The following is a 15,453-nucleotide window of genomic DNA, read 5'->3' as shown; positions in this document are numbered from 1 at the left end:
ATGTGGAATTTTGCTCCAAATTATTACAGTGAGAAATTTTGCCTCAACTTCATAAACAACTTGTCTTATATGCTCCTTTCAGATCAAAACAGAACGTTTAGGGCACATTATTAAGTATGTCATGATGGAGAATTAAGGTTTTAAAAGCAGTAACGTTGCCTTTACATTTTAATTAATGCCAAATTTCTGGACCAAGGAGGGGGGAAGGCAAGGCTCGCTCTCTCTCAGAAGCTGCTCCCGCAGAACACCCCAAATCTTGGAACGGGCAGGGCAGCACTGTGAGAAAAAAAAATGGTACAGACCCTTACACAAGCTATGGCAGGCGGGGTTGTGTCCTGGTTTTCAGCTGGGATAGAGTTAATTTTCTTCCTAGTAGCTGGTATAGTGCTGTGTTTTGGACTTAGTATAAGAATAGTGTTGATAACACACTGATGGTTGAGTTGTTACTGAGTAGTGTTTATACTAAGTCAAGGACTTTTCAGCATCCCATGCTTTGCCAGCAGGGAGGTGCACAAGAGGCTGGGAAGGAGCACAGCCAGGACAGCTGACCCAGACTGGCCAAGGGCATATTCCATGCCATATAACGTCATGCTCAGTATATAAACTGAGGGGAGTTGGCTGACGGGCAGGAACTGTGGCTCAGGAACTGGCTGGGCATCGGTCAGCAGGTGGTGAGCAATTGTATTGTGCAGCACTCATTTTCTATATTATTTCATCATCATTCTTATTATTAATCCCTTCCTCTTCTGTCCTGTTAAACTCCCTTTATCTCAACCCACAAGTTCGTTGTTTTTTTCCCCCCCATCCCACTGGGGGTGGGGAGGGTGAGGAATGAGCGGGCGAGCGGCTGTGTGGTGTTTAGCTGCCTGCCTGTGCTACTGCCCCGCATGCTGGTCCTGCTGCCCCGGAGTCCAGCCCCTGTTGATGCAATAGGCAGGAAATGTTGGCAGGCTGAGAACCCGGAACAAGGCTACCTCCAGGGCCGTGCTGTGGGGGCAGTAAGCTCCTCGGCCCCCGCAAAGAGCTCCTCCTCACAGACAGCACCCTGGAGTACAGCGGAAGAAGAGACTGAGGATTATCTGCTCCCATGACCCCCTGGTACCTCTGTCTCAGCAACAGCATCACAGTTCCCAGAGGAAATGTAACCCAACTGACCAGTCTAACTCATCGCAACGCTCTCCTGAGGATTGAAAATGACAATGAAAGGAGCTACTGTTTCTGGAGGAAAATAACAATGCTTTTGGATTCTAAATTCTCATGTTTTAGGAAAAGAGAAATTTTTGGGAAGTTTTCTATCTTTCAAAAAACCATTTATGGTTTTTGACCACGATTCTTTTGGCATGCAGAGATTAAGAAAAAAATCCCTTTAGCACTTACAGTAGAGAAAAGGGATGCAATCCGGTGTCACAGGATCATGCAGTCACCAATTCCGTCAGTGTGAGCTGGTTCCTGCATGTCCTTTTTTTTCCCAGAGGGGAATGAATCCACACCTCTATATTGATTATCAGTGTACTCTGTAAACAAGGGCTCCAACCCACATTTTGCCTTCCCATAGTGCCCTGACTGCATGTGTTGGTCTTTTTCTCAATGTGACAGCTTCATTTTAAGAAACACTTAAGAGTCCCAACAGTGAACACATGGTGGTCACATACTTGCATGTCACAAGGTGCCATTTGAGACAAAGCAGTTATTTTTTCTATATATATACTATTACAGACAAAGCAGTTGTATTTTTTCTCTCTGTATATATAGTATTACAACAGGAGCTTCCTCATTACTTTATTGGACTTGCTATATTGTACATGGAAAGGATTATTTTCTGTTCTTTTCCCCACTTCTGAGGTATTCTGCAGAATTTGCTTCTTTTCAATGAAAGTGACTTTATGGCTTGCCAGTCTGTTCCTCGCCTTATTTCTCAAATGTTTGCAAAGATGTCTCATATTCTGGAATAAGTAACAAAAATACGTTGGGTTCTCTTATCAGCCTGGTAACACCTTCAGAGGTTTTGATTTCTTTCTGTTTTGTGATATATTTAAAAAATGTAAACATTTAAAAACACTTCTGCTGTAATTAACATCACTTCTCTTTTCCTTTTACTCTCATTTTTCAGCACTAACTGAATCCGTAATTTATCTCTTTCATCCAGTATACAGCCCTTCTACCATAATATTTATGTTTTAAAATTGCCGACACTCCAAACTGTACACAGTGATGAGTATCACATATACACATATTTGAGTATCTTTCTAATTAAAATGGTCAGCAGTGAAAGCTGATTCGTAAGCACAAACTCAGAAAACCACAATTCTCAATGCAAATTAACAGTGTTTCATCACCCTTTTTATACAGACCTCAAAAAACAAAGCCTGTCTTATTTGAATCATTTTGCTTATCAGGCATATGACACCACCGAGAATCAAACCAAGGAAATTTACGCCGATTTTATAAACAGATGAGTTTTTCGTATTTATATTATCTATTACCACAAACAGAATACCATCTATTCTTAACTCAGCCACAGACGACAGTGCAGTACAGTGGTAAGGCAGAATTTGGAAGTCAAGACTTTGATTCTTTTTCTTGGCTCTGGTAGTACATACATACAGAAGAAACATACAGTGAGAGCTATTCATCTACTAAACTGTTAATTAATCTCTGAAATTGCATTTATCTCACCTAAAGCCTTCCCATTCATACACTTCTCCTGGGAAAATTAGTTATTGTCCAAACCTCCAAATTGTTGCTATAATACAATACAGCCTGTCAGAGACATTTGTCTTCCTTTCTCCCAAAATGTCACTGGTCAAGACCCTTCTCATTCTCTCTTGATTTGTATAAATATTTATACGTGTATATTTATAATCAACCTACACACATATTCACCTCTCAACAGTAGTACCTATGCACTGGCACCTAGGCACACTTGAGCATTTGCTTTAATTCACCTCATGTCACTTAGCCCTACTACTATCAGCACAACCTCCAGGTATTTGCTTCAGCACACTGTGCTGTTTCATACCAAAACACAACCTACTAGAATCAAGTCAAATAAGCCTAGGACATTTGCTCAGTGTTCTTAGATGTATTATTTTGTACAGATACAGCAAGAAATTCAGAGGTGCTGTAGTGATATATTGTTGTACTGTCATTTGAAATGGTTAATGCACATGACAACAGCACTGTACTGAGAAAGAGCATGAAAGATTTCAAACAACAAATTGAAAGCAAAATTCATGCTTTTCAATACTCTCGGATTTGGCTTATTAATAAGGAATGAAATTGAAAACAACAAAGTAAAGGCACAGTCCCTCTGATATTGTAGCTGCAGGGCAAACTTCATGGAAGTCTGCAAAGGAAATAAAAAATCATATGCAAAAAAGAAAACCGACATGAAAGATGGAGAGTAGATGAATACAAGGTAACTGTGAGCACAAGGCTATGAATACATTAGGGGGCTCTCCTTGTGAATGATACTAACAACAAAAGAAAACTTGTAAATCTACATTAAATATGTATTTATTTTTAACATTTTTTTTAATTGTAGGTTTTCTTAACTCTTCTCATATTACATCTCTTTCCCATGCAGCTGCCACTACTGTAGAAGTGTTCAAAGCAACAGTCCTATTGATGTTTCAGGAGTGGTGACAAGCTACTGGAAGCTATGATTTTTGAAATACACTTCTTTTTAAATCACATTACACACTTAACACCCTAACTTATATGACATCATTCATCATGAACTGTTAACTCATGCAGAGAACGTATGTGATTGTCCAACTCATATCCAGCATTGTATAAAGTAGGTGCAGAAAGCATATACACAAGTATACATCTTCATGGCTACCTATGATTTTACATATATCAACATTTATTAGCCTTAGCTGAGAAACCTGGTGATGTTCTGCATCTCACTGGCTCCCATGCAGTCTTAGGTGGTCCAGGAGAACTTAGTATTCTCACTGTCAAACCACAAGCCACTAAGAGCAAATCCTGGAAATGGATGGATGCCAGTGGCTCAGACATTTGTGCCTGCAACACATACTTCAGAAGTGGCCCCTGTGTTCCTACATACAGAGCAGTAAGACAATGGTTCAGCTCTTTTACTTGCATAATTTTATCCTGATATAACACCTCCAACAACATTGGAGTTGCTCTGAGTTTATTCCAATGAAAGAAAAGGATTAAATCCTTGTGACTGTGAAATAAAATACTCTGCTTTTTCAGGACAGTGTATAACCTGTTGTATTCCATTCCTCAGAATGGGGTGGAAGGGTATGTGGAGAATGTTTTTAAATTGAAAGCACTTGTTCTGCCTAATAGCCATGCTCTGCACTGTGCCAGAGTCCCTCCCTCTGACAGACGCAAAAGCTCCTGCTCCTACCAAATCTTCCACCTACTCTTAATTTCTTGCAGTCACTATGGGGAAGTATGAACTGGGGCTCATACTTAAACATGGCACCACTCAGCTGAGAAGTGGTAGCTTGCTGCAGTGCCAGGTATCTTCCTCCAGAGCACCTTAGAAAATTTGTCGGGAGATTTTAGCTTCTGCTTTGCAGGAGGTGGGAGAATCTTGCCCTGTAAGAGGCAGTAGCTCCCAACTCTTACCAAGGTCATGTAGGTGGGAAGCAGGTCACAAGTGCTGCCAAATTTGGACCCTACAGTAACTGAAATATCACTCCCTCCTTTCAGCACCATCTACATGGCTTATAGTGTTTTTAGTGAATCATTTTCATGTATTTGTATTTATTTTTGTAGATCTGACTTTTATTATAACCTTTTGCATCCATTCAATGCTCCGCTGTCCCAGGTTTTTTCCATGTCTGCTTCATTACTGCTTTAACTACAACAGGGAGTTTTTTAATAGGTTCTTCTTTCTATTTACTTTGAAGTTTCCCTCTCCAGATGCAGATGCAAGTAAAACACTATCATTATTAGAGGTGTAAGTACACCGTGTCATTCTCCTGATCACACATACAGAGGCACAGTCTTCCTCTCAGGAAAACAGATATAGGATAGATCAATACTGTCAGGAGCAGTAGAAGTTCATGACTTACGTTGACAGTTCCTTGCATGAAGAGCATCGCCAAAATATCCATCAGCACACCTCTCACAATATTGGCCTGTTGTACCTGGCTTACATATCAGGCAAGCACCAGACAAACTGTCACAGCTGCCAGGAATGGAGAAGTCAAGGTTGTCATTACACGGGCATGGCTGGCATGATCCCCCTGGTATTAGAGGTTGTCCAAAATAGCCTTCTGCACACCTAACGTAAAAGACATCACCAGTTAGGACCCTTAAATAATTGTCTTATTAGAAATATTAATATTATTGCCTCACTAATCACCAAAAATGATTTGATCTTCTTAAGCATCTTTTTTCTCTCTCCCTTCTCCTTTTTAACAACACTGTAGATAAGGTACCAGCTGAACTCCTGCCAGGTCTGCTAGTAATTAGCTTTCAGTGGGACAAAAATCTTGTCACTGGCACTGAAGACGACAGAAAGCATAATAAGAAATCCATCTATTGGCACACTAGAGGAATTCAGGTCCGTGTTACATAGGCTTTGTATTTCAGCACATCATGTCTAGATGTTCTGTACTCATTTATCAGCAAGGTTGATAATTTTTTCCCTATACCTTACAAATTCATTTAGTTTACAAAAACAGGTTTAGAAAGTAATACAGTCATAAATTTGTTTACCTAACAAGAGCCTCCCCTGATTTAGCCTTCCCCTGATCTACTGCATGGTCAGATTTGTCTAGTTAACGGATTGCTAATTTCTGTGTGTAGGCAGGTAACAAGAAGATTGCTCATTACCACAGGAACTATGCTGGTGTGTACTATACCTTTCATATTTTAACAGAGGTGTTTAAAAATATCACCTTCTCTTCTACCTTGCCCACCAGCAATTTCCTGCGAGTACCATGTAAAACAGGTTAGCAAATCTGACTTAACATGAATGTGTATTTAAAGCAAATTTCTACTCATCTCACAGCCTATTTCCAATTTATATTCTGGTTTGCTTTCCCTTTCCATTACATTTGCTCACACTTCACAGTAAGAGCAACTTGCAGGTAGTGAAGAAAAATAACAAAAAATGCCCAGTTCCAGCTAATGAAGTTATTCATGTGCATCTCAGATGAACTCCAATTAACGTAAAGAAAACAGAAAGTACATGAAACACATTGCATAAAATAATGCTCCCTAGTATTTTAAAGTGGGTTTGAATGCAGCTCTAACGGTTAAACAGGGATTTTGGGTACCATCCTAAGACAGGAATGCAGAGGTCCACTATGCTTTCACTCTTATGCCTTTATGCTCATGAAGTCCATCCTTTTCCTTGCATCCAGAATATCTCATGAAGCTTCCAACTGGATCCTAAACAAAGCTGTCTAAACATTTTTAAAATTATTATTCAATATCATAGAAAAGATTATAAAAATGGATAACTGAGACTACAGAGGAAATTATAGATGGATCTAACTGAACATTTTTTTGCAGTAAGTTATTACACAAAGTAGGACTGATTTTTTCCATTCTCTAAAAATACCCACAATGCAGACCACAGATGAATACTATGTATAAACAGTCCAGTGGTTTGGGTGCATGTAAGCACATGCAAGAACATGTGTGAAAATTCTCACAATGTAGCCAATTGTGCTTTACTCCTTTTGCATAGCCATCTCTAACAATTACCTCCTCATTGCAACAATACATCAAAATCTTGCCATTAGAATAATTCAGGCATTATATTTTCAGAACCTGTCATGAATGTAGCCATGTATTGTACCTCCTTGTATTCCTTGCAAAGAAATGGATCTCTTTTCCTTGGATGGAGGATATCTCAGCAACCACAAAAGACTGACAGCTTACTTTGGCCAAAGCAATTTTTTTCAGCAATGATATCTCAGTTACAAAGGCCAGGAATGTCTCTTAATACATGTAACAATTAATATCCATGTTTTATCAAAGACAAAGAATAACTGGATAATTTAAGTAGTTTTTTTACCTAAAACAGATGATGTATGAAGTTTACCCACACTGAGATCTTTCTCACTTATTACTGGTGTATTTGTCATAAATTTGTATCTTTTGATACTACGAATCTATTTGACTTCACTTAATATGTATTCATTTTCTTCTTTCATTTTCACTTAGGGGTTAGTTCTGTATCTGATAGCATTCACAGAAACTTACCAAGCAGTTCACAGAAAAAGTACTCCAGGGATTTGTGAGATATGCACTGCTAATCATTTCCTTCTATTAATAGCAGGAGACCTTGATAACTCTTCATATTCTCATCAGTTTAGACTTTGCTAATTACAATTAGCAAACCCCACTATAATCACATAGCTATGCTCTACTTACATACATACATAATCTCAAATCCAGATTCAAGATGATCCTGAAAGGATGGGTAAACCAGTTTGGCTTAAAAGAAAACCGTGTGCCTACACCTATGTGTAAATTCTTCCACTTCTCTCCCACTTCTGAAGTTGCAGGTGAAGATTAAAAAAATCTACTTTCACTAATTCCATCTTTATTCCCTTGAAGACATTTCTACTTCAGCTACTCTTCTCAGACTCAAAGTATTACAGGTTTGACAAGGTTCATATTAAAAAAAAAACCAAACAGTAATGCATGTGGCATGTAAAATTACATTTATGTATTACACAAAATGCATATCTAAATAAATGACTGCTAAGTACAACGGAACACCTCTGAGATGAAAAAATAAACAAAAATAGGAGTATAAGCAGTGAAGAAAGATGGTTTCCATATTTTTCTTTCCTCCTCTATGCTTACCTTTACCCTCAAATGCAGGTGTGTCTGTGACTGGCACTCTCTGTCCTCATTTGGCATAACTAGTGCCAAATACAGGGCTACTATATAAATATATGTGTATGTATGTGTACTGGATCTGGCTGGGATGGAGTTCATTTTCTTCATAGCAGCCTGTGTGGTGCTGTGTGTATACACATATATACACACAAACACAGGCCTATTTTATACATTTCTTTATATTTACTAGGAAAAAAAAAAAACACAATCCTTGAGACAGAGCTAATTTAGGCTGCAAATCCAAACACTTTAAAGTCTGGAAATACTATTTTTACGGTTGCTTTAAATATGTGCATTCAACCTGTGTACAAAATTGGGCAAAAGCCCTGTGGAGAAACAGCTTTTAACACAGTTAAAAATCTTACCTCAGGTGCACAACACAGATGTTGCTGTTGTATGACCAACTATAAATCTCGCCTTTTCTAACATCAGAGTGCACACCTTTGCGAGCTGTAAACAATCCTGCATATAACACATTTGTTGTATCAAACCTCCTGATTGTGTGACCCTTTTCCCATCAGCACTGCAATACAGACTTGTACTTAGAACCATAGAATCGTAGAACCATTAAGGTGGGAAAAGACCTTTAAGATCATAAAGTCCAACCCTCATCCCGACACCACTGTGCCCACTAAACCATGTCCTGAAGTGCCACATTTACACGTTTTTTGAACACTTCCAGTGATGGTGACTCCACCACCTCCCTGGGCAGCCTGTTCCTCTTACTTCTGGCACTAGTGGAAGAATTACATTAGCTAGAAGGAGCAGCAAGTTGAAGCCAAGGGACTTACAAGGGACTGTGGCTGTGGGCACTCCGTGCTAGACCTAAAAAAGAGTGGGGGGAAAAGGAAGGACATGACCAAGCTCACCCTTTTCCTTCCACTTAAGTCACACTGAGCTCACATCTCTCCTTCTAGGAGGAAAAGGTCACTGGGACCATATTAATAAAAGGAGGGGTGCTACAGGAGAAGTTAGACTCTCACCTATTTTGCTTCTTTCCCCTAAAACTGCGTGCTCTTGTCTATATCAAGACTGTGTAGTTGGAAAAGGCATGTCATCATCCTGTAAATGTGTTGGGCTCAAAGGCCAGCTTTTTTACAGTCTCATACACCCTTTCTATGGAGTTAGGGTCTGTCCTACCTCATATCCCCTGGGAAAGTGAGCAGTGAGCAAAGGAAAAATGTAAGTCTAGTTCCTTGGAAAAAGGATTAAATGGGGAAGCTGGATTTTCTCTACAATTATATGTTGGTAACTCCCAAAGTTTATAACTGCAATTATTTTGATAATGTCAGGAGCCAGACCCCTCAGAACATTGAGCAATTTTGACAACATTTTCCTGAAGAGTTCAAGTGAGAGAAGTAGCTTTTTTTTTTTTTTGACATTTTACAATGCAGATGTGCATATGTGTATATATATATAAAAAATATAAAAGATCTTTTCTCCCTAGGGGGCAGATGACGATTTTGGTAGCCAAATAAGTACAGTACTGTGTATGCTCACTTCATGATACTTAGTATGTCATGACAATTTAGGACTGTTCAGTTAATGAATCATGTGGCTTAGATCACTTGTCACTTTGCAGTTGCTAAAATGAAAGAGAATTTCATGTAAACTCTTTTAGCAATTATACAATCACTATTAATAGCAGAAGGCAACATGCATTCTCCTGTTCGTTATTATTGGCAGCTGTGGGTATTTCCAAGTAACTTGTTACAATTAAAAGCAAATAGTTCTATGAGCATTGGAATTAATGGCCTAATTTCCAATGGATTTATGTCTCATGGTTACAAGGCTATGGGCTGATTATTTGCTGCAGGATGTTGCTGTTCAGCAGGAAGTAACCCCTCAGACTACAGCAGTGCTTTTTCCTTGCCCTGTGAAAGTTTTCTTATGGGCAGAACATTTTAATAATCTCTCTCGTTCTCTCTCGCTCTCATGTATTCTCTGCTGTTTAATCAGGTATGAGTTCACACAGTATTCTCTGCCTTAGCTATGACATGTTCAGATTTATTAACCTCTATTCAGCCACTTCTTTTCATGAAACCTTCAGGAGCAATTATCATCTTTGAGACCTCCTGCTCTTCTGTCAAATTTGGTTGGAATTGACCTACAAGTTCAAATGTCTTTGCGGGCAGCCAGACAGACATGCACAAAAAGATCACACTAGCTTCATTTCCTTAGGAAATCAGGCTAAAAATCCAAGCCTGCCACTTATTCAGATTCTGTCCTACTGCATCTACTTTTGGAGCCTTTGCTCCACTCAGAAATAGCACTTGTTGCTAATGGAAGCTGTCAATGACCCTGCATTGACAAACTGCCATCAAAGTGCTCTTGATGCAATTTATTCCTGCCATCATTAACTTCACAGCCCACCAGCTGAAAGAAAGTGATGACTTCCAAGACAGACAGGAAAAGACAGGCAGAAGTAGCACGCAGCAGGACCAGATTCAGTGATGATGGGTGGAAACAGGTGACAGCCTGCACTCTCACTTGAGGACAGATATAGCACAACAGGGGATTTAAAAGGAAATAGTTGTAAATGTAAATTGGAAAGACAGGACTAAAGGGTGATTCACAGCGTATGGTCAGGTTCCTGCTTTCTTGGTTGGCTCTTCCTCTTGGTTCATTCCTCATCCCAGCCTAAGTGTTGTAAGTCTTCATTCAGAGGCCTTACTTTTTTTTTTTAGGGTTTACATTGGAAAATGCTGCAAGCAGCTCATGGAAGTACCAAAAGGCACAAGACTATTGAAGTGCCATATTTTCAAGCCCTGTAACTATCTAACACCTGTCTAGATAGTTATCTGGCTCCTCCAACCCTTCTTAAAAAAGGTGTCATTTGCAGAGTCACAAGGGACTGGGATCATGGAGCCAAAGCCAATGCTGATTCATCATGACCTCCAAACAACTAGCAGAGGTCCCCTGGCACACTAACTGCTCTTGAAAGCTGTTCCATCCATGTGCAATCCCAAGGGACAGAAAGGCGTGCAGACACTGGTGATATCCCTTGTCTATGCGGTCTCACCTCCTGCGGAAGGGGGTTCCTGGGAGCTTAGCACCAGCGCTCACACTAGCCTTCAATTTCATTTAAATTCTCCATGTGATCCTTCCAGAATAATGGGATATTAGAAGGGGAGAGAACTTTCTCGCTCAGTTCTAGAGATGTCACGTAGACCTGTCATAGTCAAAGACAGACTAGACATAATTTTTTTATTTGTCTTTTGTACAGGTAGTAGCGAAGTGTAGAAAATATATATTGAGCTTTTCTATGTACATGACAAAGAGGAATTATCTTTTTTTGTCATTAAAACTTAGCTTGTTCTATTTGCTAAATAAAGACTGCAACTGGAAACTAGAAGCAACAAAAATGTAAAATGTTATTTAAAAATAATTAAAATCAACAAATAACTTATTAGAAGAACTGCATTTTTGCTGCATATTAACTTTTCAAAATGAGGCATCAGTAATTTACTGAATACTTGATTCACCATGCTCTAAACATTCAAATGGCAAAAGAGACAAAATAATTATAAAAATCTCAAAAGAGTGACAGAAAAGTTAGAAGAATCATTTTTAAAAAAAACCACACTTTTACTGCTCAGCAAATGCTTCTTGGAAGCTTTGCACTTTACCATAAAGTAATGGTAATAAATAAAACAAGATAAAAAAAAAAAAGAAAACAAGCCCTAGAAATATGCAAACGCATGGACACAATATCAGAGGATGATGCACAGGAATTTCTTCAGTGAGTTTCAGAACACAGGAATGAGGGCGAGAAGGGGAAGTAAAAAAACGGTAGACCAGTTCCATGTGATCTATACTTTTGTTTCAGTTCTCATATGGTTAAAAGCACGGTACTTGCTTACCTTTCACAGCGTGGTCCCACGTACCCAGCCGGGCATTCATCGCATATTAATCCACGACTTCGGTCAAAATGGCATATTGGGCTAAAGCTGTGTTGTTGGTATTGCGTAAGAAGAGGGACAAGGAAGAAACATAAAGAAAAGACTGTTAGCAGCATAGCTCTCTTCTCACTTCAGAGATCGTTAATTTGCAAAACAGTGCACAGGAAAAGCGATTCTGGTCTAGGACATGGGGCTTAAGTTTGACTCCAGCAAATTGAATTTGGAATGACTTTGCTATTTCTGTGACACTGAATATAGAGTAACGGATGGCAGCATCCCAATAGCCTGTTATTACGGGACTTGAGCCTGCCACCGAGTGGTCTGGATACCATTAAAAAGGCAGGAATGTACAGCTGTTTGTTTGTGCCCCCGAGGGCCTGGCAAAACACTCTATGCCATAATGTGGTCCCTGTATAAGTCTTTCTGAAGGACAACTGATTTGAAAGCTCCGTTAACTTTGTTAACGTATAACTGGCTGTGAAAGGAACCCAGTGAACAAGGAAGGGGAGAGCCAAAAAGGGAAATAATCTGGTGCAGCTTCCCAGAGAATACATTTGAGTAAGTGGAGTGCCAACAACCTCAAGCAACAGGCCAGACAGGCACGCTGAAGTTTAAGAATAGCTTGCAGAGTAGAAAGCTTTACCTCTTTGCTATGCTCTACTTATTTTTAGCTCTTCTTTTAATAAATAGGGATACTGTAGGCATTTGCAAGCTCCACCTCTGTCTTTAACTCTGAACTATACTCCCTCGCTTTTTAGCATTTTGCTTTCTGTAATCTTTCTCCTTTAACACACTTTTGTGAGGAAACCTCCTGACACTCTAAAAGACAGAAGAGGCACCTGTTCTTCTGTCATTCTGGAATTATTATTAGAGACAGAGACATATGAGCATCTTTATAGGACCTCATCTAAATAATGGTAATCAATTCTCATCAACCAAATAGAAAAAAAAAAAAAAAAAACCCCAAAAAAAACAGGAGCAGATGCATAGTGGAGTGACTATTCCGAACAGGAAAAGAAAGCACATATCTGAAAAGTAAGCTAGCAAAATAGAAGTTGAGAGGGAATATAATTGCTCTAACAAAGACATCAGAAGGAAGTTGAGAGGGAATATAATTGCTCTAACAAAGACATCAGAAGGAAGGTATAGTCAAGTTAAAAGATCATACTACAATAATAACAAATAACCGTAATGTGACCTTCGATAAGTTAAAGCAGGATATATGATGAAAGTTTCTGGAAAATAATAGGCACAGGGAAGACAGAAAATCTTAATTAGGAACATGTAACCTGATTACCTGCTGGTGACTGAACCCCACTTCTCAAGAGTCATCCATCCTATGATCTGACGTCAGTTACTCTATATTCTGTTTCTGTTATAGATTAGTTCCATTTATAAATACCCTGTCTGTCATAGGGCAAGTTATCCCACAGACATAGAAGAGATCAGTAAGAAAAACGTAGGAACCTCAGGTCCAGTAAACAGACAGATACTGGGATTTTCCTCTTTCCTGTGAGGATTATGTTTGTGTTATTTTGCAATGGCATTCAATTAAGAATAGATTCACAAATGTATGAGGAGCCAGTTGAAGAAATACTAATTATTAATTCTATTTTTAAACAGCAATGAAAGCAATTTTCAACTGAGGCTCATATTATCACTGAATCTAATCAGCAGCACCTGACTTATTTCAAATAAGATCCTGCTTGTCAGTCCCAACCTTAGACTTTGTAAGAGTTACATGGGAAACTTTGTGGAGATTGCAATCACAGCTCATTATAACGTTGCACAAGATTGACCGTACCACAGTTCCATCAAGAGCTCTGAAATTAACTGCATAAATTTTAAAGATAACAATAATGAAAACTTATTATTACTAAGCAATAATAATTAATAGCAGAATTTCCATGTTTTAAGGATTATGCTCAGACCTAGCATCCTTTGATTCTTTATGTGACTTAGTAAGTCTACATCTCAACACTAAACATTAATATATTAGGAAATTCCCATCTGTATATTCCATATATATTCCCATATAAAGGAAATATGTGATAGCAGGGTGAGAAAAGAATCATCTTGTTTATTTAGAATCTCATTACTCACTAGTGATAAATACTAATGAACAGTGTGTATTGATCTCTCAAAACAAGCTTCGAAAAAATCTTTGTCCCTTTTGATTCATCATCACTCTTTTCAATTTTTAAATAAGGTAACAACATTAGGACCAGTCAGGACATGGAACAAATGAATACACTATACCTATCTATCTATCTGTCTATGATAGGTCTATGTTGGGAGTCAGAGCTTCTTAAAGGCTTACAAGTATCTTATAGAAAACACCTCTTGAGAATGAGATTCAGATTTTATTAAATTCTCCAGTAAAATATTAACATTCTGAGACCAACCAGAATTCCAAGTTCACATCCTATGAGTTTACTTGTGACCTTCCCAGGCTGAGTGAGATATCTTCTATGTCCTATTTCCAATGTTATTATATTCCTCTCAGGGTCTTCTTTACCTGTATTAAATTAATCACCACTTCAAGAGAAAAGCAGTAATTATCCCAGACATCTACATTTGGTAGAAAGAATTATATAGTAGTATTCCTGATAATTTCTATGGAAAAAAAATCAGTATATTTGAAACTCCTTAAAGATGAAGAATGTTAGAACGGTTTGTAAGAGTGATGCATTAATGGGAAGAGTTAAGACAAAGTAGTCAAGTGTGCATTAGATATGCCATTTATAATATGGGTATTGATCTCGCTTGCATCATATAAGTACAAATATGGAGATATATGCAAAAAGAGGAAAATAGAGCCCAGGACCTAGAAAACAAGCTTAGACAACTTAATTTCCCGATTTGGCCAAGCATTCTTTTTGACATATGGCAAGTCACTTATCACTGTTGTGCTTCAGAAGGCAGGTTTATGATTGGCTTCAGTGATTGCATATGGAAACTGCTGCCAGTAAGAAACAGGAGAAGGAATGAGAAGCAGTTAAATCAGCTTAAAATAACTATAGAACACCTCCATCACCACCATGTTTCTAAAATGGATAGAACAGTTCTCCTCGACTTTATGGGGCATTGCAAAGAAAAAGACTCAGGTGCTGTGAAAACCATGATGAGAACCGTTATAAACATCATAAAGACATAAAACACTGCTATAAAAACCAAAACTTTAGAGACCTACAGATAGCTTGTCATGCCATGCTAGGAAGTAAATACTATGGGAACTAAAATCTATAGACAGCTCTTTATAATCATTTAGTACATAAGTTAATCCTTGTTAGGTTGTTCAGAAATAACAGAACATACTCTACATCCATACAATGACATGAGCTTAGTAGAAATTTCTTTATTTTTCGTATGAAAGAATCTGAATTGTCTACATATATTATCTCTGGCATACCAAACTCACTGACAACTAAGTAAGAAAGAAAAATTAGTATTTTAACAGCCTTCATTAAATCTTTAACAACCTCTTTTTTTTTTTCCTCATAAATTTAATAATTGGTTTGGAACTGTAAATTCATAAAAGCTTAAACCTTACAATGAGTTCTACAAAGCTTGAGGATGTTGGTCACAGTTTTGCTTTTGTCCATTTTAGAAATCAGAAACTATTGCACAATTCTAATGTGGGGCTAAACTTCGTAGGGTTCAGGACTCCCACAGTTTCACAGTTCAAGAACATTTATATTCTGTG

The 15,453-nt window shown here is 38.3% G+C and overlaps 1 protein-coding gene across 1 annotated transcript in view; it reads right to left on the bottom strand.

Moving 5' to 3' along the window:
• Nucleotides 1-15,453, bottom strand: part of LOC104623294 (laminin subunit alpha-2-like) — a gene marked incomplete at both ends in the record, with an annotated part of 58,364 nt that overhangs the window by 23,084 nt on the left and 19,827 nt on the right. Inside the window, one exon of the mRNA XM_010290342.1 lies at nucleotides 5,055-5,266. Within this exon, the coding sequence (XP_010288644.1) occupies nucleotides 5,055-5,266 (212 nt within the window). The remainder of the gene's footprint in view (nucleotides 1-5,054; nucleotides 5,267-15,453) is intronic.

The sequence above is a fragment of the Phaethon lepturus genome, unplaced genomic scaffold (assembly GCF_000687285.1).
Source record: "Phaethon lepturus isolate BGI_N335 unplaced genomic scaffold, ASM68728v1 scaffold7247, whole genome shotgun sequence".
NCBI classification, from domain to species: domain Eukaryota; kingdom Metazoa; phylum Chordata; class Aves; order Phaethontiformes; family Phaethontidae; genus Phaethon; species Phaethon lepturus.
Note: the sequence above shows the minus strand (reverse complement) of the source record. Positions and strands in the feature narration are given on the sequence as shown.